Source organism: Hyperolius riggenbachi, chromosome 1 (genome assembly GCF_040937935.1).
Source record: "Hyperolius riggenbachi isolate aHypRig1 chromosome 1, aHypRig1.pri, whole genome shotgun sequence".
Lineage (NCBI taxonomy): Eukaryota > Metazoa > Chordata > Amphibia > Anura > Hyperoliidae > Hyperolius > Hyperolius riggenbachi.
Genome location: NC_090646.1, coordinates 338,553,821 through 338,570,334, shown reverse-complemented (window position 1 = coordinate 338,570,334; position 16,514 = coordinate 338,553,821). Strand labels below are relative to the sequence as shown.

The following is a 16,514-nucleotide window of genomic DNA, read 5'->3' as shown; positions in this document are numbered from 1 at the left end:
TTGGTAGCATTGCTGTGTGTTGCTAGCGTGCAACAAATTTGCCGCTGCTTTGTGCATCGAGCTCATTGTGTGGATCCTTGTCTGCCTAGTAGGCTTCAGCTAGCATGCGAGGCTGCACTGTCATCATAGACTTGTGATTCGAAGTTTAGTGTTTTAAGTTTCTTTCCCTGCACTCAAAGCAGTTGTGAGCACGAAGAGCCTGCCTCACCAGGACTGTAAACAAGATAGCATGCCCAGAGCTAGTATGTTGCATAAAGAAAAAAAAATGCTCAATGGCAAGAAAAAATTACATCAACAAAAGTGATATCAATGTGCAGTGCTAGCTAGTTGGGGAGTTTAGCTAAACCTCATATTGCTTGTATACTGTATAGGTAAATTATTCTCAAAGTTAACTGAGCAGTGAATCAAAAAAAATAAAAAATACATTTCCAATAAGGGACGATCGTAATGGTTTGTGCCATAGGGGGTGCGGGGGAGCCCCATTACTTATCTACAAGATGCTGTTCCTCTGGCCTGGGCCTGTACAACATGCAACAATGCAGAGTGGTGTACAGGGAAATAAACCTTGCAACACGCAAGTTATGGACTGACTCAATAAACCCTATTTGTACAGATTATTAGGTAGATATATCACTACCCCTTATTGCACAAATTTGTGTCAAAAATCACTTAAGAATAATGAAAAAGATAAAAAGTGCTTCAGAATGTGAAATAAGATGTGTTACCTGGGTGTCTTTGCTTATTCCCCCCACTTTGTGTCATTTATTAGTGGGCAGCAATTTGTATACTGCAAGTGGGGTGTAGCTAGCCCTAATAACCTATACACAGCATTAAGTTAATACAACGTTAAAGCACAGGACTATATGGAGGAGTGTTTGCTCGTCAGCCACTGGTGTCAAAGTCAGTTTTTTAGGGCAGCAACCCACCATGCAAGGCAGCTAGCAGTAATAGCTGGATGCGCTTATACACCAAGTTAGCAAGCAACTGCTCCAACCATCAAAGTGCTACGTGTATGTATATACTGACATGAGGCAAACATTTATAAAAAGGAGTACATACATATATACAGCGTCAACATAGTGATCAACATGTTTCATCTAAATAAGATTTCGTCAGGAGCCAAGTACAGTTTCACACACAAGACCCCCATCACACAAGATCCCCCCACATATAGTGCTCAAGTCAGAGCTGTACAACATGCAACATCTTCTTCTTTACCTGACCATCACCCTCTGCCGGCATTAGTTATTAATGGTGAGGCCACGCATGTGCCGCGATGCATGCTGGGGGGATGTAGACCGAAAGTTGAGAGCATCGAGTAGTACTAGTATTCAGGGACTGGAAGCCCCAGCATGCAACTCAGCGTGGGTGTTACCCCACCAGTTAACAAGATGGCGCATGTCGTACAGGCCCAGGCCAGAGGACCAGCACCCTGTAGGCAAGTAGTAGTACTTCACCTAACCCCCAACAGCACATACAATTACAAATCTCCACTGCTCAATTTGCTTTAACAAGACATCTCCTTACCCTTGCCAACTCTTCCTCATCAATTTCAGGACGAGATGACTTCCCAGTTGTCTGTTTCTCATCATGGAAGATAGCTTTGGGCTTTTCATCTTCTGATTCACTATCTGATGGTGGCTCATTTATCCAATTATCTAAATCCAGGCTGCAAGGAATAAAATGTGTGCAAGAGACAAACATGAATTAAAGCAAATCCATACAATGTCTTTATGGAGTAATCACCATACATATTCAGCCAAGATTATATTGTACCATTCTCACACATTTAATTTTCTCTCTAGAAATGTTTTATCTCTTTTTGGGTCTCCACTGCAAAAGCAATGTTGGCACTTCTTAGCAACTATGGGCTGTTCAAGTAGTTTTTTTTAGCTTTTACTCTACCAGCTTTAACTGGTTCCCTTCTGTTCTGCAGAAAGCACAACTGCATAGTCCAAAGCCCCACTGCACTAGTTGAGGTGAAATTATGCATGAATTGGTGGTGGTGCTATATTTATATTTTGTGCCCTACCGTTAGTCAATCAGAAAACAAATGAGGGGGAAAAAAAAAATAGTTGTGACAGCATTCTCTGCATTTTTTAAAAATGCCTTTAAAAAGTTTTAACAGTCTAAATGACACAAAAGTTTCATATTTTGCCTAAAATGTCAAAGCACAGCACTGAACTTCTAGTTCATGGTTAATGATAGTACAACAGGGTAACCTTAACAGTTGCACAGGGCAATTGCAGTGCCAAGGCATACTTAAAAAAAAAAGGGCACCCAGAAAAGCCAATAGTAGAAGATCGGTAGCTTCACTGTTACAGCGTTCAGAACGATAGTACCAAAATATTACAGATAAACATAACCTATAAACTAAACAAGCCTCGCCCACTGCTTCTCCAAAACGCCAAGGCACTCAGACCCATGTAGCAAGGGCTTATAGGAGCTCAGTCTGGGCAGTAGGAGGAGGTGTTACTAGCCGGAGATTTCAGAGGCAGAGGGGAGGAGGGCAGAGGGGAGGAGGGGAGTAAATTTTTCCCAGGCTGAGTGATGCAGTTGCAGATTACCTGTGTAATGATGACAAACAGAACATGGCTGTCCTCATTGTATCACAGGGAAAAACAATCATATTCTATTGAAGCTGTATGCAGCGAGATTTGCTGTGTAAACTTTCTAAACTTTAGATAAGATATATAGACAAGTTACTTGTTATAGTTATAGTTTTTCATCTCGGATCCGCTTTAAGCATATTTACACTTCGTTTAAACTGCAAACTGCAATTCCAATTTCCACCAGATGCTACCAAAACAAGAAAAAGCACCATGCAGGATTTTTTTTTCACATCAGAAATCGGAATGTAGTGTAAAAGAGTGCTTAAACCGGCATTCTTCCACATCTCAGGGGTATTATAAAACAGAAAGCACATTTTCATATGCACATTACAAATTTTTAATCCATATATACTGTAGAATTCGACCTGCCTGCTCAATGCGAATATATACACATACATATATATATATATATATATATATATATACATATATACACATACACGCACACATATACACACATATACGTATATACACATACACTCACAGGAAATCTTTTATAGTTATCCGAATAATATAAATTACTGGAAACTATAAATCCTCTTCAAAATCATAAATAATTTGTAGCAATGCATACCCTTCAGGAACAGGGACTTTCTTCTGGGCTTTTGGAGCTACTGGATTCAGTTCTCCGGCAAACAATGCCATTACCTCTTCAGCAACCGGGACCTCCTTAGTCTGCAGTTTCAGTATATATTTCATCAGCTGCAATATACAAGAAGCCTGCAGACACAGAACACCAGACCATTAAATCAGTAAATCATATGGACACAGTAAATCATACGGACACACAATTTCTGTAGCATGGGTAAAGAGCGATCCTTACCCTTTCTACAGGTATTAAAGTCACTGTATTATTAACCTAAGCTAAAAACTGATCATGCCTTGCAAAAGTTGATCACCCTCACTGATTGTTTAATGCCCAACAACTCCCCATTTCTATTCAGGATTAAGAAGAAAGGAGGAAATAAAGAAAGCAGTGGGCTGGGTTGATTTTTCTCAGTCAATAGCTACAATTTTCTTCACCCACAGTTACAGCAGATAATCAGTTTTTTTTGTCGTTCCTAAAATGTAGGCTAGGATCTATACCCAATCTTTTGCCCACTTCCCTTTCCTGAATTTGCCTCCTACTTACACAAATTCAAAAGATAAATAATAGTCTAATGCTGGGTACACAGGATGCGTTTTTTCGGTCAATTTCCCGTTCAATCGATTTCCGATTAGTTTTTCCGCTCGATTCCCTTATCTTTTCCTTATCAACTTCCATTCACTTCCATGAGAAATGGACTGGTAAAAAAGTAGTATCGGACATGATGGAAATTATCAATCGAACGCGTCTACTGAACGAAAAAAACGTAACGTGTGTACCTAGCATAACACTCAGGATAGACACCAACCTCTAGATGGCAGTATTTGAAAAACAAACACGGAAAATTAGCACATGACTTATCAAGTGCTCTATACACCTATATATATTTGCAATACGTTGTTGTAATACATGTAATAGAGGTTTATAACTTTAATAAGATGAAGCTCTAAAAAGCAAATAAAATCTTTGCATGTGCATAAACCAAGATTAAAAAGTGATGCTAATAAAATATATTGCCCCTGTATAAATCTCTATAAAGTCTGACCTATAACAAGGGGGTATTGCCACAAAACTGCTAGATGCCCAAAGCTTTATAATCATTCAAGGTTAGAAAAACAGGGTTTAGTTTACATAAGAACCTAGAACTTACATGGACTTAAACCCTACATCATAATGGTAGAAACAACATCTAGCCTTTCCATGTATTGCATTGAAGCTATCCATTCAACCTGAACTATATTACCCTTTCTTGAACTTCCAAGTCAGCACTTTGTACAAACTGGGGAAGTCTGTCAATCATAAGTTGTGTTGCGTCCTGTGCCTCTTGATTTTCTCCTTCCTGCTCCTTACGCTGCAGGATATTGGAATATAGCTTCACCACATTCTGTACATAGACAGCCTGAATATGTCCAGGAAGTGTTGTGACCTTTGGCCTTAACATAGCTTCCAGTGTCTGATGAGGTTCTGGGAGGTGTCTGAAAAAGAAAGACAACTCCATTATAAAGCCAAATGTGTCAAGTAACTTGAATATGACAACTATGTTTATGCAACCACAAATAAGCTCTTACACATCCACACAATATGCTTTAATACACAGTTTATTAACCCCCCTGGCGGTAATCCCGAGCTGAGCTCGGGCTGAGTTATAGGAGCTGAGTAAGCCCGAACTCAACTCGGGCTGGCTGAAACCACCGCTCCTGCAATTTTCCAGGCTTCTCTCCCTGATCCTGGCGGCCAATCAGGATAACCGAGCGGCGGTGCGAGGTGACATGTGGGAGGTGAGGGAAAAAGTTATTAAAGCGGATTGGCCCAAAAAATGCATTGTATTGGCTACAAGGGTCTTTGTATCCAATGCAATGTAGCCAATTGGTTACCAGCTGCGTCTGAGCCAAGTGCTTATGTGATCTGTGTATTCTGCTGATCTGATTACATTTCTGCCTAGCATTTACCAATGTTTGCCAGGATTTTGACTCTTCTCTCTGCATGCACTGATATTTGCCTGGACTTTGATTGCTTTACAGTTGCCGATTTTTGCCTGGATTTTGACTACTCTCTGTCTGCTGCCTGTACCAACCTCTGCCTGGATTTTGACTAGGGCTGCACAATTTTAGGAAAAAATTGAAATTGCGGTTTTTCTCTTAAAAATTGCGATTTTGATTTTTTTCACAATTTTCTTCAAATCAAGCTTTAGCACTAAATTCACAATGCTTCCAGTATAGTTTAGCCAGGTAGGCGCCTCCAGTGTAGTTGCCCCAGTATAGGTTATTTAGGTGGGTGCCCCCAGTATAGGTTAGCTACGTAGGTGCCTCAAGTATAGGTAGCCAGTATAGTTACCCCTAGTATATGTAGCCAGTATAGTTGCCCCTGGTTAAGGTTAGCTAGGAAGGTGCTGCCAATATTGGCCCTTAGGTTAGCTAGGCCTTCAGTATAGGTAGCCAGGCAGCATAGGAGTAGTAGAGGGGGAGAGCGGGCATAGTAACAACTTACTTTTCGGGATGAAACCATCAGCTTCTATCTTCTTCCTCTCCCAGCCGTCCATCACGTTAATATCAGCGGCCCCCTGTGATGACTTCCGGTTTCGTCATCACAGGGGGCATTGTTACCAACGCGACTGACGATGCCTGGGAGAGGAAGTAGGAAGAGGCTGGAAGTAAGAAGGTGAGTTGCGCTATAATTATACGCGGCGGGTAGCGGAAAAACATACGCATCAAAAAATCGCCGCTTTTACGATTATGTAATAGTCGTGCCCCACATGGCAATTTTGATTTTAAAACGATCGTGTAGCCCTAATTTCGACTACTCTCTGCCTGCCACCTGCACAGACCTCTGCCTGGATTAGTCTAATCTCTGCCTGCCGCCTGCACCGACCTCTGCCTGCCTGTCATCTGCTATGGAATCAGCCTTCAGAAGGCGTTTCACACCAGAAGCGCTGGTGGAATTTGAGGACAGCGATCCTGACCTGCAGTCGCTGGCGGACTCTAGTGACAGCGACGCACCTGCTGATCTGTCATCTAAACTACACAGCGAAAGTGACAGTGACTCCATCACCACAGAGGCCAGTGATGTCCGCATTTGGTGCCCTATTGACACTAGTCAGGCTCCGCCACCGCCCCATGTTTCCCTTTTACTGGGGAGCCTGAACTGGAGGTAGACTGCTAACACAACCCCTCGGCCTACCTGCAGGTTTGTTTTTTTTTACTGGCGCGGTCATCGACAAAAAACAGTGGTGGAGACAAACCACTATGCCACCCAACAACTGGCTGCTCCACGAGGGCGCTTTTCCTAGGAGCAGGACATGGGAGCTGGTCACCAAACAGGACATAGGGCTCTTTTTAGGCCTAATTATTCTGCAGGGGGTGGTGGGGAAGCTCCTGCAGAAATGGTATTGGTCGAAGAAAAAATTACTGCGACTCTTTTTGGAACGGTGATGTCCGCATATCGCTTCAGTTTGATTATGAAGTTTTGCATTACTCCCACGACACCTTCGAGGAGTCAACCCACCCTGCGGCAAAACTTAAAAAAAATCTGGGAAGTGTATCAGATGGTGGTTGACTACTTCCGGGGCACTTATGTACCACAGAGGGACATAAGCATAGATGAGTCTGATGGTCTGTAGGGGGAGGCTGAGTTAGATACAGTATATAGCATCCAAGCGGGCCCGCTTTGGCATTAAATCATACAGGCTATGTGAGTCAGCAACCGGTAACACCTGGAACACTACACTTTACACAGGCAAAGGCACAAAGTTCAACACCAGATTCAGCAATTATAGAGTGGCGACATCCTATGTACTTACACTGGTTGAGCCTTTACTGTTACCACCGACAACTTTTACAGTTCCCCTGAACTTTTTGAGACTGATGCCTACAGCATCGTTAGGCCTAACAGACAGGAAATGCCATCAGCATTTGCCAAACAGAAGCTGAAAACTGGGGACATTGTGGCTTGGCAAAATGGGAAAATGCTGGCTCTCTGCTGGCATGACAAAAAAGATGTCTGTCTCCTGAGCACAGTCCATGACAACTTGACTGTCACTACCAGGACAAGAGGAGGTAAAGACATTCCAAAGCCTCAGGTCGTGGCAGACTACAATTGCACGATGGGTGGTGTGGACAGAGCCGACCAGGCAGGTACTTTATACCCTGCAGTAAGGAAGCAGCAAAAGAAATGCTATAAAAAGATCTTATGCCATCTCCTAAAGCAAAGCATGAGGAATGCCTAAATCCTCCACAAGCAGCGCAGTGACAGGCCAGTAACACATGCTGACTTTGTCTGGAAGATGTGTGAGTGCATCAGCATCAAATGCAAGACCTTGGCAGATGCCAGAGTTGGGCGCCATGCCTCCTACCCAGTGAACCCCGAGTGCCTCTCTGGCAGTCACTTCATAGAGTATATTCCACCCACTCCCCCCAAAAATGCGCCAACCAGGACATGTGCTGTATGCTGCAGCAAGACTGATGAGAAAATGGGGAAAAAAGTCTGTAAGGAATCCCGATTCTACTGCCCCGATTGTGATTTGTACAGTTTCACTGTTTTTTCAGTTTATTGATACATTTAATTATTTGAACAATTTTGTGTTGCAGTCTTATTTATATTCACGATGTCTACCAAGCCTTTATTCTGATATATTTTGGGGAGTTAAGACTTAAGAATTGGAGGCCTAAAATTCTTGAAAAAAGTGCACCGCTTTTAGATCCAAAATCCAGACAGAAATGCACTGCCAGGGAGGTTAAAGGGTACCAGTCAGATTAAAAACACCCCTCCTGCTCTAGAACCCTCTGAACAATCTTCGACTTTCGTGTAAGGCCAGAGATAAACAAGGGTACGTACAGCACTAGTCCTACTACTAACATATCAAAGGTAAAAAAAATTAAATAAAAAAATAAAAATAAAAATGTAATATAAGCTAGCCAAGACACTGGACAGAATAAGGAGATTAATCTTGAATAGGCTATGCTGAAAATCTTTCTACTGAGACATGATAAAATCTAAAAGAAGGCCCAGCAAGAAGGATTTGGAATAGTAAGAGATGATTAATACTGTTTAAAGTGATAACAGGCTGAGAAATAAAAAAAAAAAAAAAAAAAAGGTAGGATCCAGGTTTATCTCCCCTATGAGGCCAATAAAGATAAATTGGAGGTACTAAAGGAGGTGTGGCCAAACAGGAAAATCAATACATCTTTTGCACACTCACACAATTACTCATTGTAGACCAGTCATTCAAACACAGTAAGTTCAAGAACCAATACTATACCTATATACTACTACTGTATGTGTGTAGTCACATATACCATGTAGACACCTTCCTGGGTCAGTATGTATAGCTATAGGCATAGTAGCAGTTCTTAACCTTCTTGTGTTGAATGGCTGGTCTACAATCAGTAATTATGTGAAAATGCCCAAAGGGTTAATCAATTTTGCTGACTAGTCATTTATGGTTTAGTAATTCCCTAGCTATTTTAAGAAAAGCATACTGTATTTAGCAGAGTTAATGCAGTGAATACAAGACTGTAGTTGATTGAAAGGCCTAGTTACTAGACAGGCAGCAAGCTAAGGAAATCTTAAAGAGAACCCGAGGTGGCTTCCTAAGAATGAAATCCGCACACAGAGGCTGGGTCTGCCTATACTGTCCAGCCTCTGTTGCTATCTCAATCCCCCCTAAGTTCCCCCTGAGCTCTGCTATGCCCCATAAATCACAGCCGCACTGTCGACACGCAACGGGCTGTGTTTACCTCTGTATTGTCACTCTCACCGATCCCCCCCTCCTGCATAGCTCCGGTCCCCGTCCATGCCCCTTCCCATCAATCAGTGGGGAGGGAAGGGACGCGGGCGGGGACCGGAGCTATGCAGGAGGCGGGGAGCACGCAGAGTGACACTACAGAGGTAAACACAGCCTGCTGCGACACGTTGCGTGTCGACAGCACGGCTGTGATTTATGGGGGATAGCAGAGCACAGGGGGAACTTAGGGGGGATTGAGATAGCAACAGAGGCTGAGCAGTATAGGCAGACCCAGCCTCTGTGTGCGGATTTCATTCTTAGGAAGCCACCTCGGGTTCTCTTTAACAGAAGATTAATGCCTTCCCTGTTCCTTGGACTGAGCCAATCAAAGCACAAAAATGTAGGCAATGTTACTGGGTGAAATCCATGCATCCTTAACCTCCTTGCCGGTTAACCCGAACTCAGCTCGGGGTAACCTGCGCAGGAGCATTTCTCAGGCCCCGCTGGGCCGATTTGCATAATTTTTTTTGTTACAAGCAGCTAGCACTTTGCTAACTGCTTGTAACTTCCGATCGCCGCCGCCCGCCGCCGATCCGCCGCGCCGAGTCGCTCCCCCCCGCCCCAGACCTCTGCGCTGCCTGGCCAATCAGTGCCAGGCAACGTTGAGGGGCGGATCGGGATTCCCTATGACGTCCCGACGTCGGTGACGTCATCCCGCCCCGTCGCCATGGCGACCAGGGAAGCCCTGCAGGAAATCCCGTTCTGAACGGGATTTCCTGCTTACTCTGATCGCCGAAGGCGATCGGAGTGGGTGGGGGGGATGCCGCCGCTCAGCGGCTATCATGTAGCGAGCCCTAGGCTCGCTACATGATTTAAAAAAAAATAAAAAAAAACCTCCTGCGCTGCCTCCTTGCCGGAGGAATTGAACCGGCAAGGAGGTTAAATGACAACTGTAAGGGGAGGGATATGGAGGCTGCATATTTCCTTTTAACTAATACCAATTTCCTGGCTGTCCAGCTGATCTATTTGGCTGCAGTAGTGTCTGAATCACACCAGAAACAAGCATGCAGCTAATCTTGTCAGATCTGACAATGTCAGAAACACCTGATATGCTGCATACTCATTCAAAGTCTATGCCTACAAGTTTAAAAAGCAAGCAGAGGATCAGCTGGACTGCCAGGCAACTGGTATTGTTTAAAAGGAAATAAATATAGTGGCCTCCATAGCTCTCATTACAGTTGTCTAAAGAGTACAGTTGTTTAAAGAGGCACTGAAGCCAGTTTAAAAACGGCTTTGTACCTTTTATGTGAGGCATGTTTGCCCCTGTTAAAACAGTGCTATCCCACGGCAGAACAAGGGGTCTTTACCTCCCAAATCCCCTGGGGCACACTGCGAGGAGTGCTTCCATGAGAGGCAGAGCTTTTGGCTGCAGCTCTGCCTCTATACAAGACTGTCAGTGCTGATCGCCGCCTCTCCTCGCCCCTCTCAGTCTTCCTTCACTGAGAGGGGCGGGGGAGAGGCAGAGAGCCGCGGCTGATTGACGCGCATGGAGGCAGAGCTGCTGCCGAAAGCTCTGCCTCCATGAGCAGCAAAATCCACGACCAAGAAAGTTGTGGATTTTGCAGGGGGGATTTGGGGGGTAAAGACCCCTCGTGCCGCGGGATAGCGGCATTTTAGAAGGGGCAAACATGCCTCACATAAATAAAAGGTAAAAAGCCGTTTTTAAACTAGCTTCTGTGTTTCTTTAAACTCAAATGAATACAATTGCAAAACAAATGCAAAGAAATACTGCAAAGTGGCTGCAGTGTGTATGCACTGGCTTTTTGTTTTGTTTTTTTGCACCGTTTATAATGATACTATTACTTACAGTTTTTTTCTTTTATACCAAAATAAATCTCATGAATTTATTGAATTAAACATCTTACTCTGAGAACTCTCCACATATCCAGGCAGCAGCATATAGGACTTCACAGATTCCATTACGCTGAGTGTTACTGGCCAGTAGGTGGGCATTGTCAAGCAATGTGGCCATCTGGGATACAGCAAAGTTTCGAATGGCTTTTACTCTTATGGCAACATCAAGCATCTGAGCAGCAATGAGGTGGCCATGACGTGTACCCTCCAGCCGAGTAAGTTCCACAAGAATGCTGATATACCTGTTAGAAAGGGAGAAAAAAAAATCAAACAAAGAACTGTGTACACATGCCTTCAACTGCTGCAGCCTGGCTTTATCAGCACGACTACAAAGTCATGCCTTTTTAAACCCCTTTCTCAAAAAATACTTACCATTCAAAGTTGGTAATATACTGGTAGTTGGACTGGCTGCATATATCAATAATTTTTGTAAGTAATTCATCTCTGTAAGCAGTCCCTTCTGCTTTGTCAACATGGATCATTAATTTTTTTACAATTTCCATCAGATTCTTCTTTGAGACCTGTATAAACACATTAAGAATGCAAATTAAATCCAAAATACTACCATATAGTAAACCTAAAGGCTCATACACACACTTGCATAAAGTAGGCCAATAATGACCGTCTCAGCCGATAATCCAGCGGCTGCTTGGTTCTGTGATAGAATTATTGTTGTACCTATTGAATCTTGCACATATTTTAGGAAGCTGGTGGCGTCATATATACTTATGATTATTGAATCTGTCACTCTTCGCATCTACCCTTGTGTTAATTGTTGAATTATATATTCGCAATAAAATGGATATTTTGTTGTTATCTTGCTAATCCGGTGCTCTGATTCAAATCCGGATCACGATCATGGCATATCTGTATTTCGATTCTGCGGTGACAGGATTTACTCAAATTCGTGATTGGGGGTCAGCGAACGACACTGCCCACGCAAACTAATATGACAACCTGAGGCTTCTTTCAGCGTATTTGTCCCTTGCCGCAGCTCTAGCATCCCGGGATCCCCTCCGCTGCAGATGCCGACCTTGCCAGGTCAGCATCTTCTGTGCCTGTACGAGCACTTGGCCACGCTGCTTGCGATCGCACTCACTCACATGGCCTGGAGCGTTCTGCACAGGCGCAGTACTCCTGTGCCTGGGGAATATGCTCCAGGCCACATGAGCATGATCATGAGCGTCACAGCCAAGCGCTCGCAGCCAAGCGTTTAAAGGATACTGACCACGTACAAACGCATCTAGTGTGTTCCCTACCTAAAGGGAACCTTAACTTCCGCGCGTTTTAAAATCACACAGCTTTCTGCTTTTTTCCACACGACACACATATTCGCATACAGTACATGCCACAGCAAACGCAGAAATATGGAAACGTTTATGGAAAAACCTTTGCATTAAACACAAACGAAAAAGTCAAAGACTTTTGCATTGTTGAATCGTGCAGGTTTTGCTGTATGTGGCAAAGCATGCACAAACGAGTCTAGTGTGTTCCCTGCCTAAAGGGAACCTTAACCTCCACGTGTTTTTAAATTGCACAGCTTTCTGCTTTTTTCTGCCCGATGCACACATTTGCATAACGTACATGATGCCGCAAATGTTCACGGAAAAACGTTTGCTTTAAACATTAACGACGGAGCCCCGGAAATCGCAGAGGCAAACGGCCCTTCAAGTGTGTTCCCTGCCTTAAAGAACACATATGGGAGTGTGCATGTGCTGAAGCAGGTGCGTGTGCACTGTAGAATCGTGCGCGTTTTGTAGTCCATGGCAAAAAAAGCACAAACGCATCTAGTGTGTTCCCTGCCTAAAGTGAACCTTAACCAAACATTAAAAATAGTTTCAGTTACCTGGGGCTTCTACCAGCTCCCTGCAGCTGCCCTGTACCCGCAACGTCCTGGAATGATCCTCTGGCCCCCGCAGTGGCTTAGTTTCAATTCTGGCGACAAAGCCACTCGCTGGCGACTGCGCCTGCATGGCCCTGGCTGTGCGTGTCCTCAATCATGCTCCCACCTCCGTGAGTGTATTGCGCATGCGCAGTAGGAGAGAATATCGTACTGCGCATGTGCAAGACGCTCCCAGGGATGAACCCGTTCTAATTTTCAGAATGGTAACATTAATGACATGTATCAAATGTTCTGTCACTCCAGGGCCTTTGATAAGAAAGAATTACATGGTTTCATTTGGTGAAAAAAAGGGCCTTTAGTGCTACTGGTAGTTTACAGTCTGTCATGTGCCCAAAAACCTAACTAATTATGTACAGTGGTGTGAAAAACTATTTGCCCCCTTCCTTATTTCTTATTCTTTTGCATGTTTGTCACACTTAAATGTTTCTCTTCATCAAAAACCATTAACTATTAGTCAAAGATAACCTAATTGAACACAAAATGCAGATTTAAATGATGGTTTTCATTATTTAGTGAAAAAAAACTCCAAATCTACATGGCCCTGTGTGAAAAAGTGATTGCCCCTCGTTAAAAAATAACTTAACTGTGGTTTATCACACCTGAGTTCAATTTCTGTAGCCACCCCCAGGCCTGATTACTGCCACACCTGTTTCAATCAAGAAATCACTTAAATAGGAGCTATCTGACACAGAGAAGTAGACCAAAAGCACCTCAAAAGCTAGACATCATGCCAAGACCCAAAGAAATTCAGCAACAAATGAGAACAAAAGTACTGTAATTGAGATCTATCAGTCTGGTAAAGTTTATAAAGCCATTTCTAAAGCTTTGGGACTCCAGCGAACCACAGTGAGACCCATTATCCACAAATGGCAAAAACATGGAACAGTGATGAACCTTTCCAGGAATGGCCGGCTGACCAAAATTACCCCAAGAGCGCAGAGAAAGCTCATCCGAGAGGCCACAAAAGACCCCAGGACAACATCTAAAGAACTGCAGGCCTCACTTGCCTCAATTAAGGTCAGTGTTCACGACTCCACCATAAGAAAGAGACTGGGCAAAAATGGCCTGTATGGCAGATATCCAAGGCGCAAACCACTTTTAAGCAAAAAGAACATTAAGGCTCGTCTCAATTTTGCTAAAAAAAAACAAACATCTCAATAAATTGCCAAGACTTTTGGGAAAATACCTTGTAAACCGACGAGACAAAAGTTGAACTTTTTGGAAGGTGCGTGTCCCGTTACATCTGGCGTAGAAGTAACACAGCATTTCAGCAAAAGAACATCATACCAACAGTAAAATATGGTGGTGGTAGTGTGATGGTCTGGGGTTGTTTTGCTGCTTCAGGACCTGGAAGGCTTGCTGTGATAGAAGGAACCATGAATTCTACTGTCTACCAAAAAATCCTGGAGGAGAATGTCTGGCCATTTGTTCGTCAACTCAAGCTGAAGCGATCTTGGGTGCTGCAGCAGGACAATGACCCAAAACACACCAGCAAATCCACCTCTGAATGGCTGAAGAATAACAAAATGAAGACTTTGGATTGGCCTAGTCAGTCCTGACCTGAATCCTATTGAGATGTTGTGGCATGACCTTAAAAAGGCTGTTCATGCTAGAAAACCCTCAAATAAAGCTGAATTACAACAATTCTGCAAAGATGTGTGGGCCAAAATTCCTCAAGAGCGCTGTAAAAGACTCGTTGCAAGTTATCGCAAATGCTTGATTGCAGTTAATGCTGCTAAGGGTGGCCCAACCAGTTATTAGGTTCAGGGGGCAATCACTTTTTCACACAGGGCCATGTAGGTTTTGAGGGTTTTTTCTCACTAAATAATAAAAACCATCATTTAAAACTGCATTTTGTGTTCAATTATGTTATCTTTGATTAATAGTTAACAGTTTTTGATGAGCCGAAACATTTAAGTGTGACAAACATGCAAAAGAATAAGAAATCAGGAAGGGGGCAAATAGTTTTTCACACCACTGTATATAGGTTATGATTTTAGCCCTGATAAGAGAGAATAGAATTTGGGGTGTTTGAGAGATAAGGTCTATGTAATTTTTTTTTTGTGCCAATGTACAAATGTTAAAAAATATGTTTATCGGAGTAGGCCTGGGTCTCTAGTTTTCAGAATGGTGACATTTATGGCTTTTCTTGACTGTTCAGACAATCAATGGGTTTTGCGAAGAAAAAATGACTTACTTTTGGAGCTAAAAAATGGCCTTGAAAAATCAATTGGTGCTACTCATGGTTAACAGTGTATTGCGTGGCCAAAAAGCTATCCGATTGTGTACATAGGGTATCATTTAACCGTGACAAGCGAGAGAATAAAATTTGGTTCGTTTGAGAGCTGAGGTCTAAGTCATTCTAATTGTTGTTTTGTGTGCCAAAAACAAAAAAACTGTAAAAAAAAATACCATTTTCAAAGTTATGATACAATTTTTGCAAAACTGCATAAGTACAAATGATACAAAATATGTATATTTGATTCGGCCTGTGTCTCTAGTTTTCAGAATGGTGACATTTATGGCTTTTCTTGACTGTTCAGACACTCCAATGGCTTTTCTAAGAAAGAATGATTATTTATTTTGGTGCAAAAAATGGTCTTGAAAAATCAATTGGTGCTGCTTATGGTTAAGTGTGTATCGCGTGTGTGTATTGCGTGGCCAAAAAGCGATCTGATTATGTATACAAGGTATCATTTTAATTGGGACAAGCAAAACAATAGAATTTGGGGTGTTTGAGGTCTGAGGCGTATGACATTTGAATTTATTTTTAGCTGCAAACTGAATGAGAAGCAATAAAATTGTTATTTTAATATACTTTGTACCAAAATAAAAACACTTGTAAAAAAAAAAAAACCAGAAGTGACAGAACTGAAAAGAGAATGCATAGTTACTTTAAAGCCTCAGATTTTTAAATATGTATGCCTTGAGGGTGTATTACTCTTATTTTTTGCTAATAAGGGCTTGTAATCATTGGTAGTGTGCAATGAGAAAACAAAAACCACAACATAGAAAAATACACCTTTATTTCCAAATAATATATTGTCACTATACTTTGTACTAGGGACATAATTCAAACCTTTTGATAACCAGAACAAATAGGCAAACAAAATGTGTGGGTTTTATGTATGGTAGCATTGTTTATTTTAAAACTACCGGTATAACTTTTTTATCCTTGTTTTTCCCCTTTAAAATGCATAGAAAGTAAAGTAATTACTGAAAACAAATTTCAGCCCCAAAAAGCCTAATCTGTGCGGGAAAAAAAACAAGGTATAGATAATTTTTTGTGATAAGTATTGAAAAAAAGTTATTGGCAAATGAATAGGAAGAGCATTGACAGGTGAGAATTGCTCTGGTCCTTTAGGGTAAAAAGCCTTGGGGGTGAAGTGGTTAACCTCCTGAGCGGTATGGACGAGCTCAGCTCGTCCATCACCGCCGGAGGCTGCCGCTCAGGCCCTGCTGGGCCGATTTTCTTCAAATAAAGTGCAGCACACGCAGCCGGCACTTTGCCAGCCGCGTGTGCTGCCTGATCGCCGCCGCTCTGCGGCGATTCGCCGCGAGCAGCGGCGAAAGAGGGTCCCCCCAGCCGCCTGAGCCCTGCGCAGCCGGAACAAAAAGTTCCGGCCAGCGCTAAGGGCTGGATCGGAGGCGGCTGACGTCAGGACGTCGGCTGACGTCCATGACGTCACTCCGCTCGTCGCTATGGCGACGATCTAAGCAAAACAAGGAAGGCCGCTCATTGCGGCCTTCCTTGTTTATTCTGGGCGCCGGAGGCGATCG

General features: G+C 43.0%; 1 protein-coding gene across 3 annotated transcripts in view; it reads right to left on the bottom strand.

The window, feature by feature from the left end:
* The window catches only part of AP3D1 (adaptor related protein complex 3 subunit delta 1), a 177,487-nt gene that overhangs the window by 67,622 nt on the left and 93,351 nt on the right, over window positions 1-16,514 (bottom strand). For all 3 annotated transcript variants that reach the window (XM_068233969.1, XM_068233971.1, XM_068233970.1), the window contains exons 13-17: window positions 11,204-11,352; window positions 10,843-11,073; window positions 4,442-4,673; window positions 3,187-3,332; window positions 1,528-1,669 (exon numbers count right to left, since the gene is read on the bottom strand). In XM_068233969.1, the coding sequence (XP_068090070.1) occupies window positions 1,528-1,669; window positions 3,187-3,332; window positions 4,442-4,673; window positions 10,843-11,073; window positions 11,204-11,352 (900 nt within the window). The remainder of the gene's footprint in view (window positions 1-1,527; window positions 1,670-3,186; window positions 3,333-4,441; window positions 4,674-10,842; window positions 11,074-11,203; window positions 11,353-16,514) is intronic.